Consider the following 16,275-nt stretch of genomic DNA (forward strand, 5'->3'; position numbering starts at 1 on the left):
ATCGAACCTCTTCGTCTTCTTTTTTTTTCTTTATGTTTTTTTCTGGTTAATTTATTCTGCTTCATTTCCATACAGATCCATCATCTGAAAATAGGTTGAGTCCATATTCCTCCTCCACTTTACTAAACATAACACTTCAAGGGGCTAAGCGTTTTTGATTTTTATTCAAAAAAGAGAGAAAATAGTCATTTAAAAAAGGGACACAATTACCAGTAAAAATTTATTTTATTTATTTTAAATTATCTCAGAGGTCGAACAATACACAAAGCGACAGTTATAGTGTATTCATTTTCTATACAAGCAGTTTGATAAACCATGCAATGATAACGAGTTTGATATTCTCATCCAACCATCCATTCATCCATTTTCATCCGCTTATTGCGGGGGCAGCAGGTTAAGCAAAGTATTCAGACATCACTCTCCCCAGCAATGTATTCCTGCTCTTCCTGAGGAACCCTGAGGTGTGGCCAGACGATATACTGGATAATCTCTTGTTGGAGCCTCTTACCAGTTGGACGTGCCCGGAAAAAACCTCTACCAGGATGCATCCTGGTTAGATGGCCGAACCACCTCAACTGGCCCCTTTCATGGTGAAGGAGCAGCAGCTCCACTTCAAGCTCCCTCCTCACACAGTATGCATGTGTGTGTGTGTGTGTGTGTGTGTGTGTGTGTGTGTGTGTGTGTGTGTGTATCTAGACAGATCTCTTTCTTCACAATATTTTTTCTTTGTCCCTCAGTTTTATTTAGTTTTTATACAGTTTTATTTAGTTTGTATACAGTTTTAGTTTTATATAAGCTAGTTTGTTTATTTGTTTGTTTGTGACAGCTATTTTCTGTTCCATCTCAGTTGTAACAGGCAGCCTGGTGTTTAAACATTTTTAATTGAATGCAACAGGTGGAGTTAAGTAAAGCAAAAATGTGTATCCAGGTGGATACGTTTTTATACTTATATAGTATTATATAGCTTAAGTTTTACATGTTTATAGTTTGTTTCTTTTGTTTGTCTGTATATCTCTCTCTTACTGTCTTAGTCGGTGTTTAGTTTGTTTCAATAATCAGTGTGGAGAGTCGTTGTCGTAGACGTCTGAAATAAAATAAAATAAAAATGTCCTTACAAAAGAGAATTAAAAGTAAGACAAACACATTTCAGGGGTTTCAAGAGTGAATATTTAAGATTACTTCGGAAATTACTGAGGCACAGTTTGCATGGCATTTATTGAAGAACATGAAGATCTAAAGATAACTCACCAGCACTGCCTGCGTAGTCAACATCGTCGTAAATGTCTCCTTCCCTGTAGAGGAAGATTGATGTTAAACTGACTAGGTATTTCTATTGTTATTTCTAGACCTACCACTTGACATCAACATCAAACATCAAATCAACATTGAGTTTACAACTGTTCTCATGGATGAGAACAAAATGCATTATACTTGAGCGCAGATGAAATAGAAAGATGTGTACTATGTTTAGATTTGTAAAAAATACAATATGTACAAGTTTTTACTAATTGAATCTACACTATCAAAAACACCAACAACAACAACAACAGATAGCTTTATCAAAGTATTAAAGTCAAAGAGGAGCATACCAAAAGTGTATTTACAGGAAAGTTAAAAGGTCATTATTTATTTATAGCAAAGACTATAAGAGACTAAATGAAAGTAATGCTATGGTGGCAGTTCCACATATTAAACTGATGAGGATTAACTTACATTTGAAGAAGAAGAGATCTGGACACATAGCCATCTGTGAGAGGTGATACAAAACATAATTTATGTAAAACAGTCACATTAAATTAGTAATATACTGGCTAAATTGGGTATCCCCTGAATTTTTTTCTTGCACCACCAGCAGGTCAAAGTTTTCACTCAAAGTTTTTCAAAGTCCAGCTGTACCTTAGTACAGCTTCATAGAGCCGTTAGTATGGCTGCAGTCTTATTAATCACATAGCCACGACAATAAAGATAAACTTTCACCCTTTTTCAAACTGCTTATGTATCATGTGCTGCATCTTAAAATAACATACAATCAAAGAGGGATGTGAAGTGTTTACATACATTTTCCAGACTGGTTGCAACACAAAGCTTTCTTGCTGTTGGTGAGCTGAATGACGTCCACAACTTCTCCTTGAGTCACGTGCAGATCCTTCCCCCCTGGCTTCTTTATGATGCTATTAGGATCTATCATCATGGTGTGCAGCACCCTGAGAGGCCCTTCATACTAGGAAACAATAGTTGCAGTGATCAGTTTTTAAGTATTTTCTAAATTTCAGTAATTGTCTTAATGGGGGCAGTGTAACATGTTTATGCTATAGGCTATGCATAATGTGGAAATTATGCTCTCGTGTGTGGAGTTCCTCTAGGATCAAACTGGGTCCTGTTTTCTTTTCTTTCTATACATGTTTCCCCAAATAATTTATGAACAAATAATAAGTAATATAACTATTCTTTTATGCTGGTGACACTGCTTTATATGCCACTAAAACCAAATTATCTGGTGTGAAAGTGTAAAAACAATTTACCTTGAATCTTTTCCTTAGCTCTTTCTCCACTTTGGGATCTATGCTGGAAAAAAAACAGAGGATTTAACAGTTAATCAAGAAGCATATCAATGCATTTATCACAACACATTTTCTCAGATTTTCCTCTGCAAATTAATAAAACTAATGCAGTGCCCGTTGAAAATGTGCCTGTTTGGAATGGGCCGATTGCTTGGCCTGTGGTATTACTGCTTGTAGATTTTTATCAAAACCAAATTGTACCCCAAAATTACTTACAGGAGGACCCCAAACCACTTCATATGCAACTCCCCTGTATACCCTACTACTAACTTACTGATTTAACTGACAGAGAACGTTGCAGATTCAGAATGTAATCACAAAATATTACAATGACAATGTGGAGTAACCAGACATTAGCCTCATGGACTCATGGCAGTGCGCTGCACACCCGGCCCGTTATGAGAGCTTATCAGCATATATCTGCGTTAATCAACCACCAGAACCGGACTGTGTGTGTGTGTGTGTGGGTGCACAGAGAGAGAGAGAGAGAGAGAGAGAGAGAGAGAGAGAGAGAGATGGTGTTGTTTCGTGTCGGATCGTTAACGAATTAAACATTTCAGCAGAGGTGTTAATTTCCATACAGGGATTTGATTCGCGGGGGTATTTTGGCAACGGTAATGTTATTAATTAACAGTAGACTTAATTAACCCGGGGTGAGTCTGATGAAAAGTGCTGTGTCTGCCTGGTTCAGCTCTGAGATTTTCTGGCATTGCACAGCGCTGAGAAGGAATAATCTCCGAGATTAGCCTACTTTATATATTCTGTCTCTGGTTAGAAGTGGTGAATGTAGGCTACAGCTCACAGCAACTTAATACTATATTGTCTGGCTTTTGTTTGATATTTAGTGTTGGCAAATGGCTTTTCGTTGAGTTTCCTCTTAGCGAAAAAATAGACACGGAAAAGCGTAGTGCCTTTTTTCCGCCAACCTTATTCCACACAACAGTTGTGATGTTCCTTTCAGCTATCCGCCCGTGCTCCAGGAAAGTGAAGAAAATTATTTTTTTGTATATCCAGCAATTATGTAGCTAACATTGGAAGCAGGAAAAGAGTCAAAGCCTTCCCTACCTTCCCACCAAACACGCCCCCAAACACGGACAACAATGTAACTCAAAAACAGTGTCTGGTAGCCTGCCTATAAGTGGCATTACGTTCTGTCTGCCACTTGTTGTCTGTAGCTGGTTGTGCTTTGCATGTGTGAGATTCTGAAACATCCTTAAATTTGGGAATTGTCGTTTGTTTATTCAAACTCAAAGACAGTCCAAAGTTGTGCTACTTTGCACGTTTGTGGGTCTGAGGTGTATGTCACATTTTAGCTGCCAAAGCTCCGCTGCTTTCTTTGACCCTCTCTGTCTCTGGTCCTGCGCTGTGCTCACTCAGCCGGCGGCTAGAGCGGCAAAATGTGTGCTTCTTTTACCAATATATTTAATATATTTTGCATTTCTAATCCAAACAACATCAAACTTGGCACTGCACTTACTCATGCCCGCAGCAAGACACCTGTCAAGTTTGAAATCCATCGGACTAACGGTTCGCGAGATATGTGTATAACACACACGCACACACAGACAGACAGACAGACCTTCCTGCAATTTATAGATAGACAGATAGAGGTAGACTTCCGTTTTTTTCTGTATTTGAACATTCCTCATCTGGTCTTTAAATAAATAAATACATCTTTACATTACACAAATACTGGAGCTGCACTGAGCTGTCAATAGCTCAAGCTCTCATTTCCTGTTCCCTTTCAGTGGACCAGAAGAATAGATACCTGATTTCAGGCGGTGGTGGGGGGAAACCCTCAGTTATTGGTTGAACATCATCATAGTCATCTGAGGACCAAACAAAAAGTACAGTAAAAGTAAAACTAAAAGGATATTGTCTTCTTGTAATAATCATTAACATTATCTGTTGAAACAATCAGACAATAACAAAAACATTTATCATTGTGGGAGAAAATAATTAAATGAACAAGCCAAGCTGCTTATTTTATGGAAATTTTCAAGGGATCAAGTTGGTCATCTTTCTCATGCTTCAAGTTGTCAAATATCCTACTGAGCTTTAGCAAGCTGTGATATTGCAAGTGTTATTGTATACGATAATTTCAATTGCAGTTGAAGCCGTTAATTGTGAACAATAATTGAACAAGAACAGACTTTAGACTTTATTTTAGAGAAAAAATGAATTAAACCAAACAAGCTGGTCTTTATGTTACAAAAATGGCTACTGTGTCGTTTCTTTTGAGCAGTGATGGTCTGATTTTACCTAGTATTAAGCCTAATCAGCCAATAATGTGTAAGTCTGGTGTGTTGTCACTTACCGTCATCTTGAAGCATGCTGCAGATTAGAGGAAACATAATATGTTAGTTGGAACAGACGTGGGTGTAACTGAAAAAGCTATGCAACCAAACATGTAGGTGAGTTTACAGGTGGTAGGCTCCAAATGACTTCAAAAGATTTGGGAAAAGTTGGTTGAAGAGTAGTATATCATTTTTATCACAATATAATTAAAAAAATGTCAATACAGCAAGATTAACATGATCTACTGTACCTGTCACTGCTATTGGACTCCACATATAACATCAGTGGGGGGTCTGGAGGTGGTGGAGGCAACGGTGATGTGTCTATTTTTCTGGACTGTAGCAATTTGCGCTTTACTGCCTCATAGTCAACATCCACACATGTGTTACTGATGTATCCGCCTGCCGGATAACACAACAAGATGATGTACTTCATTATGACAGTTGCTTGCATAGTGTCACTGTCGGGCAGAAACCCACCTTTTTTTTTTTTTTTTTCCATAAATCAATGCTATTGGTCAACTTTTATGTCAATCTGTGGGTTTTTATAAATATTTAAACAGTGATGAGGTGATTCTGTCTGACTTTGTATAAGAAAATTAGCTCAATAAAATGTTTTCAAATTATCCTTTTTCATTTCTTGAAAAGCAATGGTTTTGGTTTTCACCCAGCAACGATATGTTATATTTATTACTAGAAAGATTAATCAAACACTAGAGGAGGTATGCAATAAGATAGAGACTGATATGTTGAAAGAGATAAGGCTACAAGGATTTTTTGGTTTCACAAATTGAGTTGAGGATCATCTGCATAACATGAGACATTATAAATACATAATAAGGTTAGTGCCATGGCAGGACCACAGTCATTTGAGAAAGCAAGGCCCAGACAAAACATCTTCAAACTGAAGATCTAAATTATTTTCATTCAAGTCTTTTAATATGCAAATAAAAATGTGTATCAAAACAGGTGGGTGGAAACTAATGGCATGATGATTACCCTATGCCTACCACACACACGCACACACACACACACACACACACACACACACACACACACACACACACACACACACACACACACACACACACTGCTGCTGGGTATTTACAGAAAACACAGGCGCTACACAGGACTTCCAGCCTAGTATCAACAAGCTTGCCTGTCTCTGCAGTGTGTTAGGTTGGTGAATTTGCTAACTTTATGGCACTAAAGATAGGTTCAGACTGGAAGATTTAAAGTAAAACTCACAGTTTCCTTTAAGAGAGCGAGCCAACCATTTGCCTCCTGGGTTATTCTTCACTCTGAGGATCTCCACGCTCTCTCCTTCGCGTACACTGAGGTCCAACTTTCCTCCTCCATGCCAGTCATGCCTCACTCTGGCTGTATGAAGAACCTCCACCTCACCTTGCAACTACAGAAGGGCAGAAATGAAGTTGTGAAAGTTGACAATTACAGTAACAGAAATGAATAAGGTTTGGATCAGTTTAGAGTGGGTGGATTCAAATAACCCACTCTAAACGATTGGAATTATATAGAAATAACACGCATTTTTTGTTGTTCAACATCCACAAAGTTGGAAGGTCAGCAGGTTATGTAACTGTAGCTAACCCATTGAAGTTTAAAATATTTAAACTACTAAACAGCCAATGTGTAAACAGTGTTGGGAAGGATACTTTCAAAACGTATTCCGTTACAGAGTACAGAATACATGCCCAAAAATGTAATTTGTAACGTATTCTCAATCTGAGTAACGTATTCTGAATACTTGGATTACTTCCACATTGAATTGCATTTTATAAGTAGGAATGCGGCCATCACATACAGCTTACTAAACAGACCTATTCTGGTGTGTTCTTCTGTTCTAACTGGCTGAATGTGTACCTAAACAAGCAGATACATTTTTGTATTTGTAGTCCTGAACTGCATACTACAAAAATCTAACCGCAGTCTAAGCTACCATGAGCTAATTTTAGCTAACGTTAGCTAACATGTCAAACGGGGCTAGTCTTTCAACGGCTCTGGGGCTAGTAAATCAGCATGTAGGAGAATGTAAAGTCGCACGTCAACTATAAAATAGCAAGGTGACCAGTAAAACTACAGCAGACGACTACCCTTGGCTAAAAATAACTTACTTTAAGATGCTTCTTCAGGTTCGAGTAATTTGGACGCTGAAAGGATGTTGGTTACTGGCAAGCAGAAGTTGCACTGCAGTGCACAGTTATATTTCGTTCTCCCTTCTCTTTCTTTAATGTGAAATGGTGTTTGAATTTCCAAGATAGAAATGCATTCCTCCCTGGCTCTGTTGTGCCGGTTCCGGCTCCATCTTTACCTCTATCAGTTATCACGCAAATAGCTAATTTCTTCGTTTTCATATTGCGCTGCGAGAGTGAATAAACCCGTGAAACAGAGAAGTATCGTCATGTAATCCATTGATTTCAACAATGTAACTTTATTCTAAATACCAACTATTTAAATTGTAACTGTAACGGAATACAGTTACTCATAATTTGTATTCTGAATACGTAACGCCGGTACATGTATTCCGTTACTCCCCAACACTGTATGTAAATAGCTACATGTTTTGTAAGGTGGTGCATTTTCTTAAACTGTCATCCATGTCAACAATATACAAAAGTGATGATATCTGATCTGCTGTTGTAAAAGCTGGACTCAGAGGTTTTCATGGAGGACAAATGATGCTGGTACCTGAAAGTTCTTCCTCAACTCATTTTCTTTTTTCAGGCGCTCCACCTGATCTTTCTTCGCCTTCGCAAGTTGTGTCTTTGCTTCTTTTTTGTTTTGCTTCTCAGCATTTAACCGGTTTAGCTCCAATTGGTCCCTATAAAGGAACAATTCAAATGTGAAATTACTTGTTAGTTTTTTTGACAGTTCTTCACATCACAGCATTCTCCTGCTACATGAATAACAAGCGTCTACAAGAATCTACAGCCATGCTGTGAGCCTGTACATAGCTGTGCTTTGAGCTGAATGCTAATATCAGACTGACATTGTCATCCCTAGACATGCCAAACAATGCCTTCACGTTAATTTTCTCATATTTTGCTCATAGAGTCCCATTACTTTAACTCTGTGGAAAAAGGTGTATATTTGTGGTTAACTAAAAAAATCAAACGACAAAACATTAGTCTTACATGTTACATAAGTGACAACAATCAACATGATTGTGTCGTGAGGACTGAATTCATTAATTCAGTTATAAGCTTTTTTTTACCAACCGCAGTATCCCACAAACTTCACGCCTTTGTTCCAATCTGCCCACATATCTGTTTTGTCACTATATCCTGCTTTAGCAGAAAACATGTTCAATCACAAAGAAATGTCATTGCATCATTGCACACTTGTGGAGCATTTAATGTAGCTTCCCATAGACATCAGAACAGAACATCACGTTCTGGGTGGTAACCTGGATGCACGGCCATATTGGAGGCACTCGGTGTTAACAACTGAATGGCGTAATGGAGTATTGTGCATTTTGGATACTTTAATACTTTATGTCTAAACAACAGAAAAGCTCATCAAAACATATCCAAGATGCAAAAGCATGGAAGGACTTGGACCACAAAAAAAGGTGCGATATTTTGATAAATTACAGTTTACTGGCGGTGCAGATCCCTACAAGTTGGCTCCCTCTTCTTGGATCCATGGCGACCCGGTGATTCTTCCTTCAGTTGCATATCCCGATATAGTCAACTACATGGTTTTCTCGCCGAGCCCATACACAGGGGAAGACCTTAAATCCTACAAAAGTTTGGAGGCTTATAACCAGATGGTGTGTGGATGGGTGAGGGAGACGCAGTACCAAGTCATTAACTACCGTTGTGTTGTGAAGGCCAAAGTAGGTAATGCAATAACGTCTTTAATCAACCTAACCTTAACTGTATGATATCATTGTGATACTCAAGGTGTAGCCAAGTGACTCTCAATTGTTTGTTTTTTTCAATTCAAAGACCAAACAAGACAGATTTTTCCCTGGTAGATCCTGGTTGAGCTTTGCCAACCACAAGCACCTCCTTTCCTCTGATAACTTCTGACATTCCTCTTCCTGGTTTTTAATAACTTTTGGAAGTCGATAATATTCTAAATGTTTTTCTCGGTCTGACCTATTGGTACAACCTAAAACACGGCAAAAATTAACCATTTTCCTTTATGCCGTTCGGGATCTACTTCAGTGCCTGTGCTTTGTTGTGATGCGGAGTACCTCCAACATGGCGACTTCGGGTCTGATGACGCGCCGTGAAAACCCTCTATACACATTATGTTCAACCACACAGAAACTATAATCCATCAAATGCTGTTTATTTGTGATTTTAAATTTAAAGGAGCAGAGCTTGTTGTCAGGGATAGTTTGATGTTGTGTCAAAGGCATTAAACTGAAAAAAGACAAATTGTGAAAGCCTTTAAGGTAATAGTAGTTGCAATAGTGGTTGTTGCACAAGTCACTGCTTCAGTAGGTGCAAAAATAAGAGCAGCAGTAACAGAAATAATAGAAATACTGTCCCACTTCGTGTTCATGCAGCTGCAGCCACTTTCTACTTTTAGCCAGTGTAGTGCTTAACAAATACAAACACAATGGTTTAATGGTAAAGGCGTAACGTTTCTACTTACTCATCAATAAACTCATACACGTCATCATCATCATCCTGCAAGAGAAAAAGTTTTATTTGCACTTTTAAAGAACAAAGAAAAACATCCACATACAGGAATTATTAGATTAAAGGGGATGTCAGTGTCTGATCTACTGACAATGAATACAGTTTAATTGTCATTTGTCTCACCATTAATAATAAATAATTCAGCAATACAAACAAGTGTAAACTGGAATTTAAACTTCTTTCTAACTTTAGTGTCTGTTTTTTTAGGGAAGAAAGCAACATGTTCTCACAAGAGAACTACCTGGGTTTGAATTATTATAATGGGAGGCATTCTCAATTTAAAGTAAGTTAAAATTTCAGTTTTAGTTTTCTGTACTTACCCCATCGATACACGGTGAACTGTTGTCACTCCAGGAATCTGTGAAGTCACACAATATAAAGACACGAAAGGCATGCCTTCTGTTAGAAAAAGTGGCACATTATCTTAATATTAATACAAGGATTTTAGAAGTCATTACTTCATTGCTTAAAATGTGTCAGAAAAACAAGAGCGTCAAGAGCAAAAGGAGTAATGCGTCAATAAACAAGCTGCAATTGTTACCGTTCTTCTCAAAGCTTGCAATGTCATCGTAGAAGTCCTGGTTATCCTCAATGTCCCTGCAATCAAAAAACGGTTCTTTATTCATCAATTGTTTACGTGACATGTATCTTGGACCACTCGACACCTGCATGCTACAGAAGTTTAGAAAAATATGCCCAGATATTTGCCATTTTATATACTGTATATATTTTTTAAACTCTAAATTAGAGTCTCTGATATGATTTATTATCCTTAAAGTGCATTACATTTGTATATTCGGCTCAAGATTGTTGTTGATTTTCACACTTTTGCCTGTCTGCCATCTTTACGTCATAACAACTGTGGTGGAAATAAGAATCTGACTTTATTGTGGCATTCTCAGGGATTTTATTATGGCTGATTGTGTATTTAATGGATGTGAAATAAATGACATGAAATGAAAATCACGTTCTTGTTAATACATCCCTGCAGGTACTTTAATAACATAAGCATAATGTGAAATAGATTAATACTCACACAGAGGCAATTTGGCGCGGCAGCCTGCTGGGTTTGTTGGATCGTTGTGGTGGTAGTTTTGGAGGACTGATGATTGTGGGTAAAGACATCTTTCTACCTGCTGAGCACGGAGAACCTGCTGGGAGAACCAGAGAGAATGTTGTTATGCGAAACCTTCACGGCTAAATGAGACAAATAACCAGCAATGAACAGTCACACACACGTACTTGAAGCAATATTTAGATCTTAAAATGTATCAATTTAATGGACTTAACTTTCCATCAAAAGTTTAAATTCAAAATATATAGCAAGCAATGGAAAAAAATCTTTTTAGTTTAAAAAATAAATACATATAGGCTATCTTAATTCAATAAAACAATAAGAATAGCAGAAAAGTACAATGGTAACATACCTCATCAAATGTTTTCAGACATTTTGACAGCGCAAACCTGTTACTAAAAACATTAATGACAGTTTCTTTCTGTTCAAGTGTCCCAGTAAATAATGACAGTGTGACAGTGAGCCAGCATGCACAATATTAGGACCTTGAAACTGAAGTAGCTAAATGGAATTCAGCCATTAATAATACAGTTTTTCCTACTGTGACATGTCAAATGTCTTCTGACAAAATGATATCAGGGCAGGAAGTAAAGTAGTTTGTCTATTGACTAATCTTCCAAATGCACCAGCCACTGTCATGATTTTGCTAATTATTATTTAAAGAGAATGAACATTGATTGTCTGCTTTTCATCTGGACGGGAGCGAAATGAGCTGGCCTTTTGGAAACATTAAGCCAGAAAGTCATAAGCATTGAAATTCCAGTGCTCACTAGGAATGTCCAGATCGTCTGTGATTTAGTGCCAGATAATTATAAATCTATGCGCAAATAAGCCCAAGGGACTCACCGTCACTCTTTCTTGGACCAGGAAGGGCAGGTCCTTGATTTGACCTCAGAAAGGGCTCCAGGTTGACATTGGGAGGGCGTTTGGGTTTCAAAGGCAGCGGTCCTTCAGGGGGTAGAGGCCTCCTGAGTGGGGCCACGTCCCCTGCACTCCTCTGTCGGGGCTGCTGTCGAAGTGGTAGAGGGGTAGAGGTGGAAGCTGGTGCAGGGGGCTGAGCTGATGCCGGAGCCAGGGCGGGCTTGATGCCTGGAGGCCTCTGGTGCTTCATCATCATGTTCTGTAGCATCTCCCCCTTCAACTTCACCTTGCTGGGTTCTGCCGGCTGGATGGATGCTCTGACTCCAGGATTGGGAGGCGGTCGACGGAAAGAAACCGGTTTGGCGGGGATGGAGGCTGCCATCGGTTCTGCCCTTGGCAACCTCCCCAGGCCTGGGCTAGCCATCGAAGGAGGAGGAATGGTAGGAGACAGTCTGTGATGCGCCAGATCGTTCTCCGTCAGTGGCAGGATCAGTCTCCCAAACCCAGGTCGTGGAGATTTTGGGGAGCCGCTGTCTCGGCTGCTGGTGTCCGAGTTGCTGGCCTTGTTGTTGAACCTGGCCCTCAGAGCCTTGACATCAATGCTCTCCCCCTGACAACAACACAGGAGCACAAACTCAACTGCAGCTGCTTTGTTTTTAAAGCAGGAAGTTAGCAGCACAGCACACAGCAAAGCATGCCCCCCCACGCTCACAAACACACACCGCTTGACAAACCCCTACGCTATCTTTACAAAGTGAGTATGCACCGTGCAACAACACAGTTTCCTGGTTGGTTTGATCTTCACAGAGCTGAGATGTCTCCTTCTCCTCCTCTGCAGCAGATAAAACTTTTATCAGTGCAATCTGAACAGATTTAGAAAGATATTGAAGGCTGCATTTAATAATTATGAACCACTCTCAGAGATTGTGATCATTATAAACAATCACTAAGGAAACATTAAAATATTTTTTATGTTAATTCTTGGAATTCATTCATGGAAACAATGGTAGAGATGAGCCAATGTAGCCGATGCAATCCTTCAACTCAAGTTATCTGCTGCGTACCGGTCCGAAACCACTGCTCTCTTTGTCCAAAATTACTGTAATATCAGTTTACCTCAACGCAATTGGACACTTTCAATTTTGACATGAGGTCAGAGATTACTTTGGCAAAACTGCACTGAATAAATGTAACGGAAACACATTTTATGGTGACACTGACAAAGAAATAGAATTGAAGGCGGGTCAGTCTATAAAATGCAGTATTATGTTCTACCAATGCTTGAAGCAATAAGGGGGTCCCTGACTTTGATGACTCAGTTGATGCTTTTATAAGATTTAATGACAGATTTTAAAGGGTAGTTACGCTTATGTTTTTCTTTGATGTTCTCTTTGTTGCATCTTTTGTATTTTGGTCACAATGACAATAACATGCAAAGCTCTAAAAATAGCGTTGACGTGCAGATGAGCATCTTTATAGGAGGGAGTTTGGTATCCTGCCAGGTTGGTTATTATAATTATTAAAGGAATGATTTTATGTTGTTATTTTTATGTTGTTGTATTTTTTATGTTTGACCACTCCCTGAAATTCTTATATTTTATGATACTATATTTTCTGTGCACCAGGTACGTAACTCTGGTTTGTGAACCCATCTGCTTTTGCCTGGTGATCAGAAATTGATGTTGATCTCTCTTCTTATTAGATGTTTAGAAGTCATTTCCTGTCTGGTTCCTCACACTCCCAGTGAACTGCTCACTGGAACTCTGCTGTTGGTATTTGTGAGAGGAGTTTTTACACTCAGTGGCCATTATTAGATAAAACTGTCTAAAAAGTCTAATGCAATCCAATACAAAAAGCTCAGCAATGAATTCTACCTTTACAATGATAACAATGTTCAGTTTTGATTGGGACTATCAGAGAAATATTAATGTGTGTTTATTAAGGTTGTAGTTTGCAGTGGTGTTGAACTGGACTGCATACTATTGAGAGGTGTTTCTAATGTTTTGTCACACACATTTACAAACTCACCACTAACTATCACCTCAGTAATAAACATATAGTTGAATGAACACCTCTCTGACAGTGTCAACAACAACTGGAGGTGTACCTAATCCATTATTTTTTTACTTTGGAGTGTATATGAGAGAGGAAACAGAAAGAAAATTTGACATGAGTCTCACTCATTTTTAGGCATCTGTGACGTTATTTTGGGTTTAAATGTTTTCATTCTCACCTAAACAAATGGACCAAAAAAAGAGGGATGAGAATTTGACCAAAGGGCTCGGAACAGTTTAAAACGGAGAGCAGTCATCCGCAGGCAGAGATTATATCATTGGTTGAGTTCAACTTCAATAGGTAGAGTCAGAAAACTGTTTTAATAGAACAATGGGCTGTTGACTCAAAAATATGATAAGCAAGGAGGGAAAATGATGGAAATAAAACAAACAACAATAAACATTTAATTATGATTGAACACGTCTCATCTTCTGTTATGTTGACAAATAAAAACACAATGGCAATAAAGAAATTACACTATCTATTGCCTGAATACCATTGTATTTTAGGATGCCTATTGTCAGCTGGCCCGGGGACTACAGCTGGAAATTAGCCGTAGAGGCTAAAGCTGCTCCTTTTACTGTGCAGTTAATTAAAGGGGACTGTTCACAATATTATAAACTAATAAACTAAACTAAAGTTGTAAGAAAGCCAAACAGAGAGCGAAAGGAGCAGGAAATGCTCACAACCACACACCCCTGTACCTCAGCAAGCATCCTGCGCCGGTTACCATAGAAACGCCCTCCGCTGTCACTCCTGCACCAATACGCTGCAAGCTGTGTGCTCTCAGTAGTCTCAAGGAACGAAGGAAACCGACAGAAAACTTTGCTCTATATACCACAAAACACACACAACACGCAGAAGGGGGTTCCACTTTCAGTCAGAGCGCGCCTGCAGAAGAGTGTGTGCATGTGTGTGCATCTATACGTTTGTGCCCTTTGGCAGTGACACAACATCGCAGATGTTCTTAAAACGGTGTCGCCACAGATTATAGCTGTGCAGGCGGGCTGTGGAGAAAACCTGACAACACGGACATTTTTTTTAAATTTACGACTAAAAGTGACAAAATAAAGACAAAGTAAATAAAATATGACTTAATCACAGTCATAACTTATATTGAACTTTAAAACATTTTCTGGTGCATTAAAGCCAACATTTTATAAAATAGCCTATCGATGAACTCTACTGATCTGGTCTTCTGTTGATCTCTACTATCTATCTCTGTAAAGCATTTTGAATTGCCCTAACCTGTACGAAAGGTACTATACAGATTAGAGCTGGGCAATATGTCGATATTATATCGATATTGTGACATGAGACTAGATATCGTCTTAGATTTTGAATATCGTAATATCGTAATATGGCATAAGTGTAGTCTTTTCCTGGTTTTAAAGGTTGCATTACAGTAAAGCAAAGTCATTTTCTGAACTTACCAGACTGTTGTAACTGAAGACTGATGTAACTGAAGACTGTTGTAACTGTTCTATTATTTGCCTTTACCCATTATTCTCATTATAGCCACATTACTGATGATTATTTATCAAAAATCTCATTCTGTAAATATTTTGTGAAAGCTAAAATTAACACTACAATATCGTTGCGGTATCAATATTGAGGTATTTGGTCAAAAATATCATGATATTGATTTTCTCCATATCGCCCAGCCCTAATACAGATACAGTTTGATTCAATGTACTCAGGTAATACTAATCTTTTATCACATATTAGCTACCAGCCAGTCTCTGCTACAGAAAAGTCATTTGATGTAGTCGATTCATTAATTTATTTGTTAGTGTGTTTAATAACTTCCAAATTTAGAATCAGAATCATATTTATTACCAAAGAAAGTCTTGACTTGCAAGGAATTTGCCTTGGCATATTTGTTGCATAAAATAAACGTATCAAAAGGGGAATAAACAATAAGGCAAAGTAGTTTACAATAATTTTTCTGGTTACAGGATCCCTACAATTTAAAGACTAAATATCAACCATTATTGACCTTTATTCTATATATTAAAAAGTCTTGAAATACAATTAACATGTGCAGTTTAAGAGAAATTTAGGAAGATGGAAGAGTGGAAGTAAAGTGCCACTGAGCACACTGTAAATCATTTACTACTGATAGTGTGTAATAAAGCTTTCTTTCATCAACAGCAGTTTGAACATTTATTTCAAAATCCAACTTCCCCTTCTGCTGTGAAATGATGTAAATACTGTTGGGAACAACTGGAGCCAGTCCGTCAGATCATGCATTTGCATTATTACATGCAGGTTAAAAGTTGTAAAGGTGATTGAATGAGTAGCCTTAGTTACATGACAGAAGGAAAGTTTCACCCGCCAGTAAAACAAAAATATCTGCTGATGGTCTTTCTACAACGGTCGGTCAGGTTATTCATAGACACCTTGATGGTTAAGAGGAAATTAGCCAGAATTAGTGTGAAAGGTGCCGTGGAGCAGTTGTTATTCACTCCATTGACAGACATATTAAAAACAACAACAACACTTCTTTAAATAACATAGTAAATAACAATTTCTTACCATATTTGCCTTTAGTGATGGTTTAATGATGGATAAAGTGCTCCATGTCCAGCAGTGATTCAGTACCGAGGCTAATGCTACTGTACAGACCTCTGTTACTAAACTTACTGCAAATGAGGAAATGCTCAAGCGTAGGCAACCGGGTAACTAACAGCAACACAACATTTGATTATGAGAAACATTAACATTATGTCATCAGTCAGTTTGTTTCATTT

At 38.3% G+C, this 16,275-nt stretch overlaps 1 protein-coding gene across 3 annotated transcripts; it reads right to left on the reverse strand.

Annotated features, from left to right (window-relative positions):
- Positions 1–206: 206 nt before the first annotated feature.
- On the reverse strand, positions 207–16,159 carry LOC144523262 (FYN-binding protein 1). Of its 3 annotated transcripts, none has more exons than XM_078258717.1 (17): positions 16,061–16,159; positions 14,227–14,352; positions 11,453–12,077; positions 10,568–10,682; positions 10,073–10,128; positions 9,852–9,889; positions 9,485–9,519; positions 7,565–7,697; positions 6,107–6,269; positions 5,110–5,260; positions 4,879–4,895; positions 4,330–4,390; positions 2,523–2,565; positions 2,059–2,221; positions 1,714–1,747; positions 1,249–1,292; positions 207–1,084 (listed from the first exon to the last, which is right to left on the reverse strand). In XM_078258717.1, the coding sequence occupies exons 1-17, from the start codon at positions 16,061–16,063 to the stop codon at positions 1,056–1,058; spliced, it is 1,836 nt and encodes a 611-aa protein (XP_078114843.1). In that variant the 5' UTR covers positions 16,064–16,159; the 3' UTR covers positions 207–1,055. The 3 variants fall into 3 exon arrangements, with proteins under 3 accessions (XP_078114843.1, XP_078114845.1, XP_078114844.1); XM_078258719.1 differs by having other exon boundaries at positions 10,568–10,685; positions 16,061–16,155; XM_078258718.1 differs by lacking the exon at positions 14,227–14,352 and having other exon boundaries at positions 10,568–10,685; positions 16,061–16,158.
- Positions 16,160–16,275: the final 116 nt, after the last annotated feature.

The sequence above is a fragment of the Sander vitreus genome, chromosome 9, assembly GCF_031162955.1.
Source record: "Sander vitreus isolate 19-12246 chromosome 9, sanVit1, whole genome shotgun sequence".
Taxonomy (NCBI): Eukaryota; Metazoa; Chordata; class Actinopteri; order Perciformes; family Percidae; genus Sander; species Sander vitreus.

Coding starts and splice junctions, on each gene's coding strand:
- LOC144523262 (XM_078258719.1), bottom strand. Junction 10,129..10,567: donor CCGCGCCAAATTGCCTCTGT/GTGAGTATTAAT, acceptor TTTTGATTGCAG/GGACATTGAGGATAACCAGG. Junction 1,293..1,713: donor AGATCTCTTCTTCTTCAAAT/GTAAGTTAATCC, acceptor CTTCCTCTACAG/GGAAGGAGACATTTACGACG.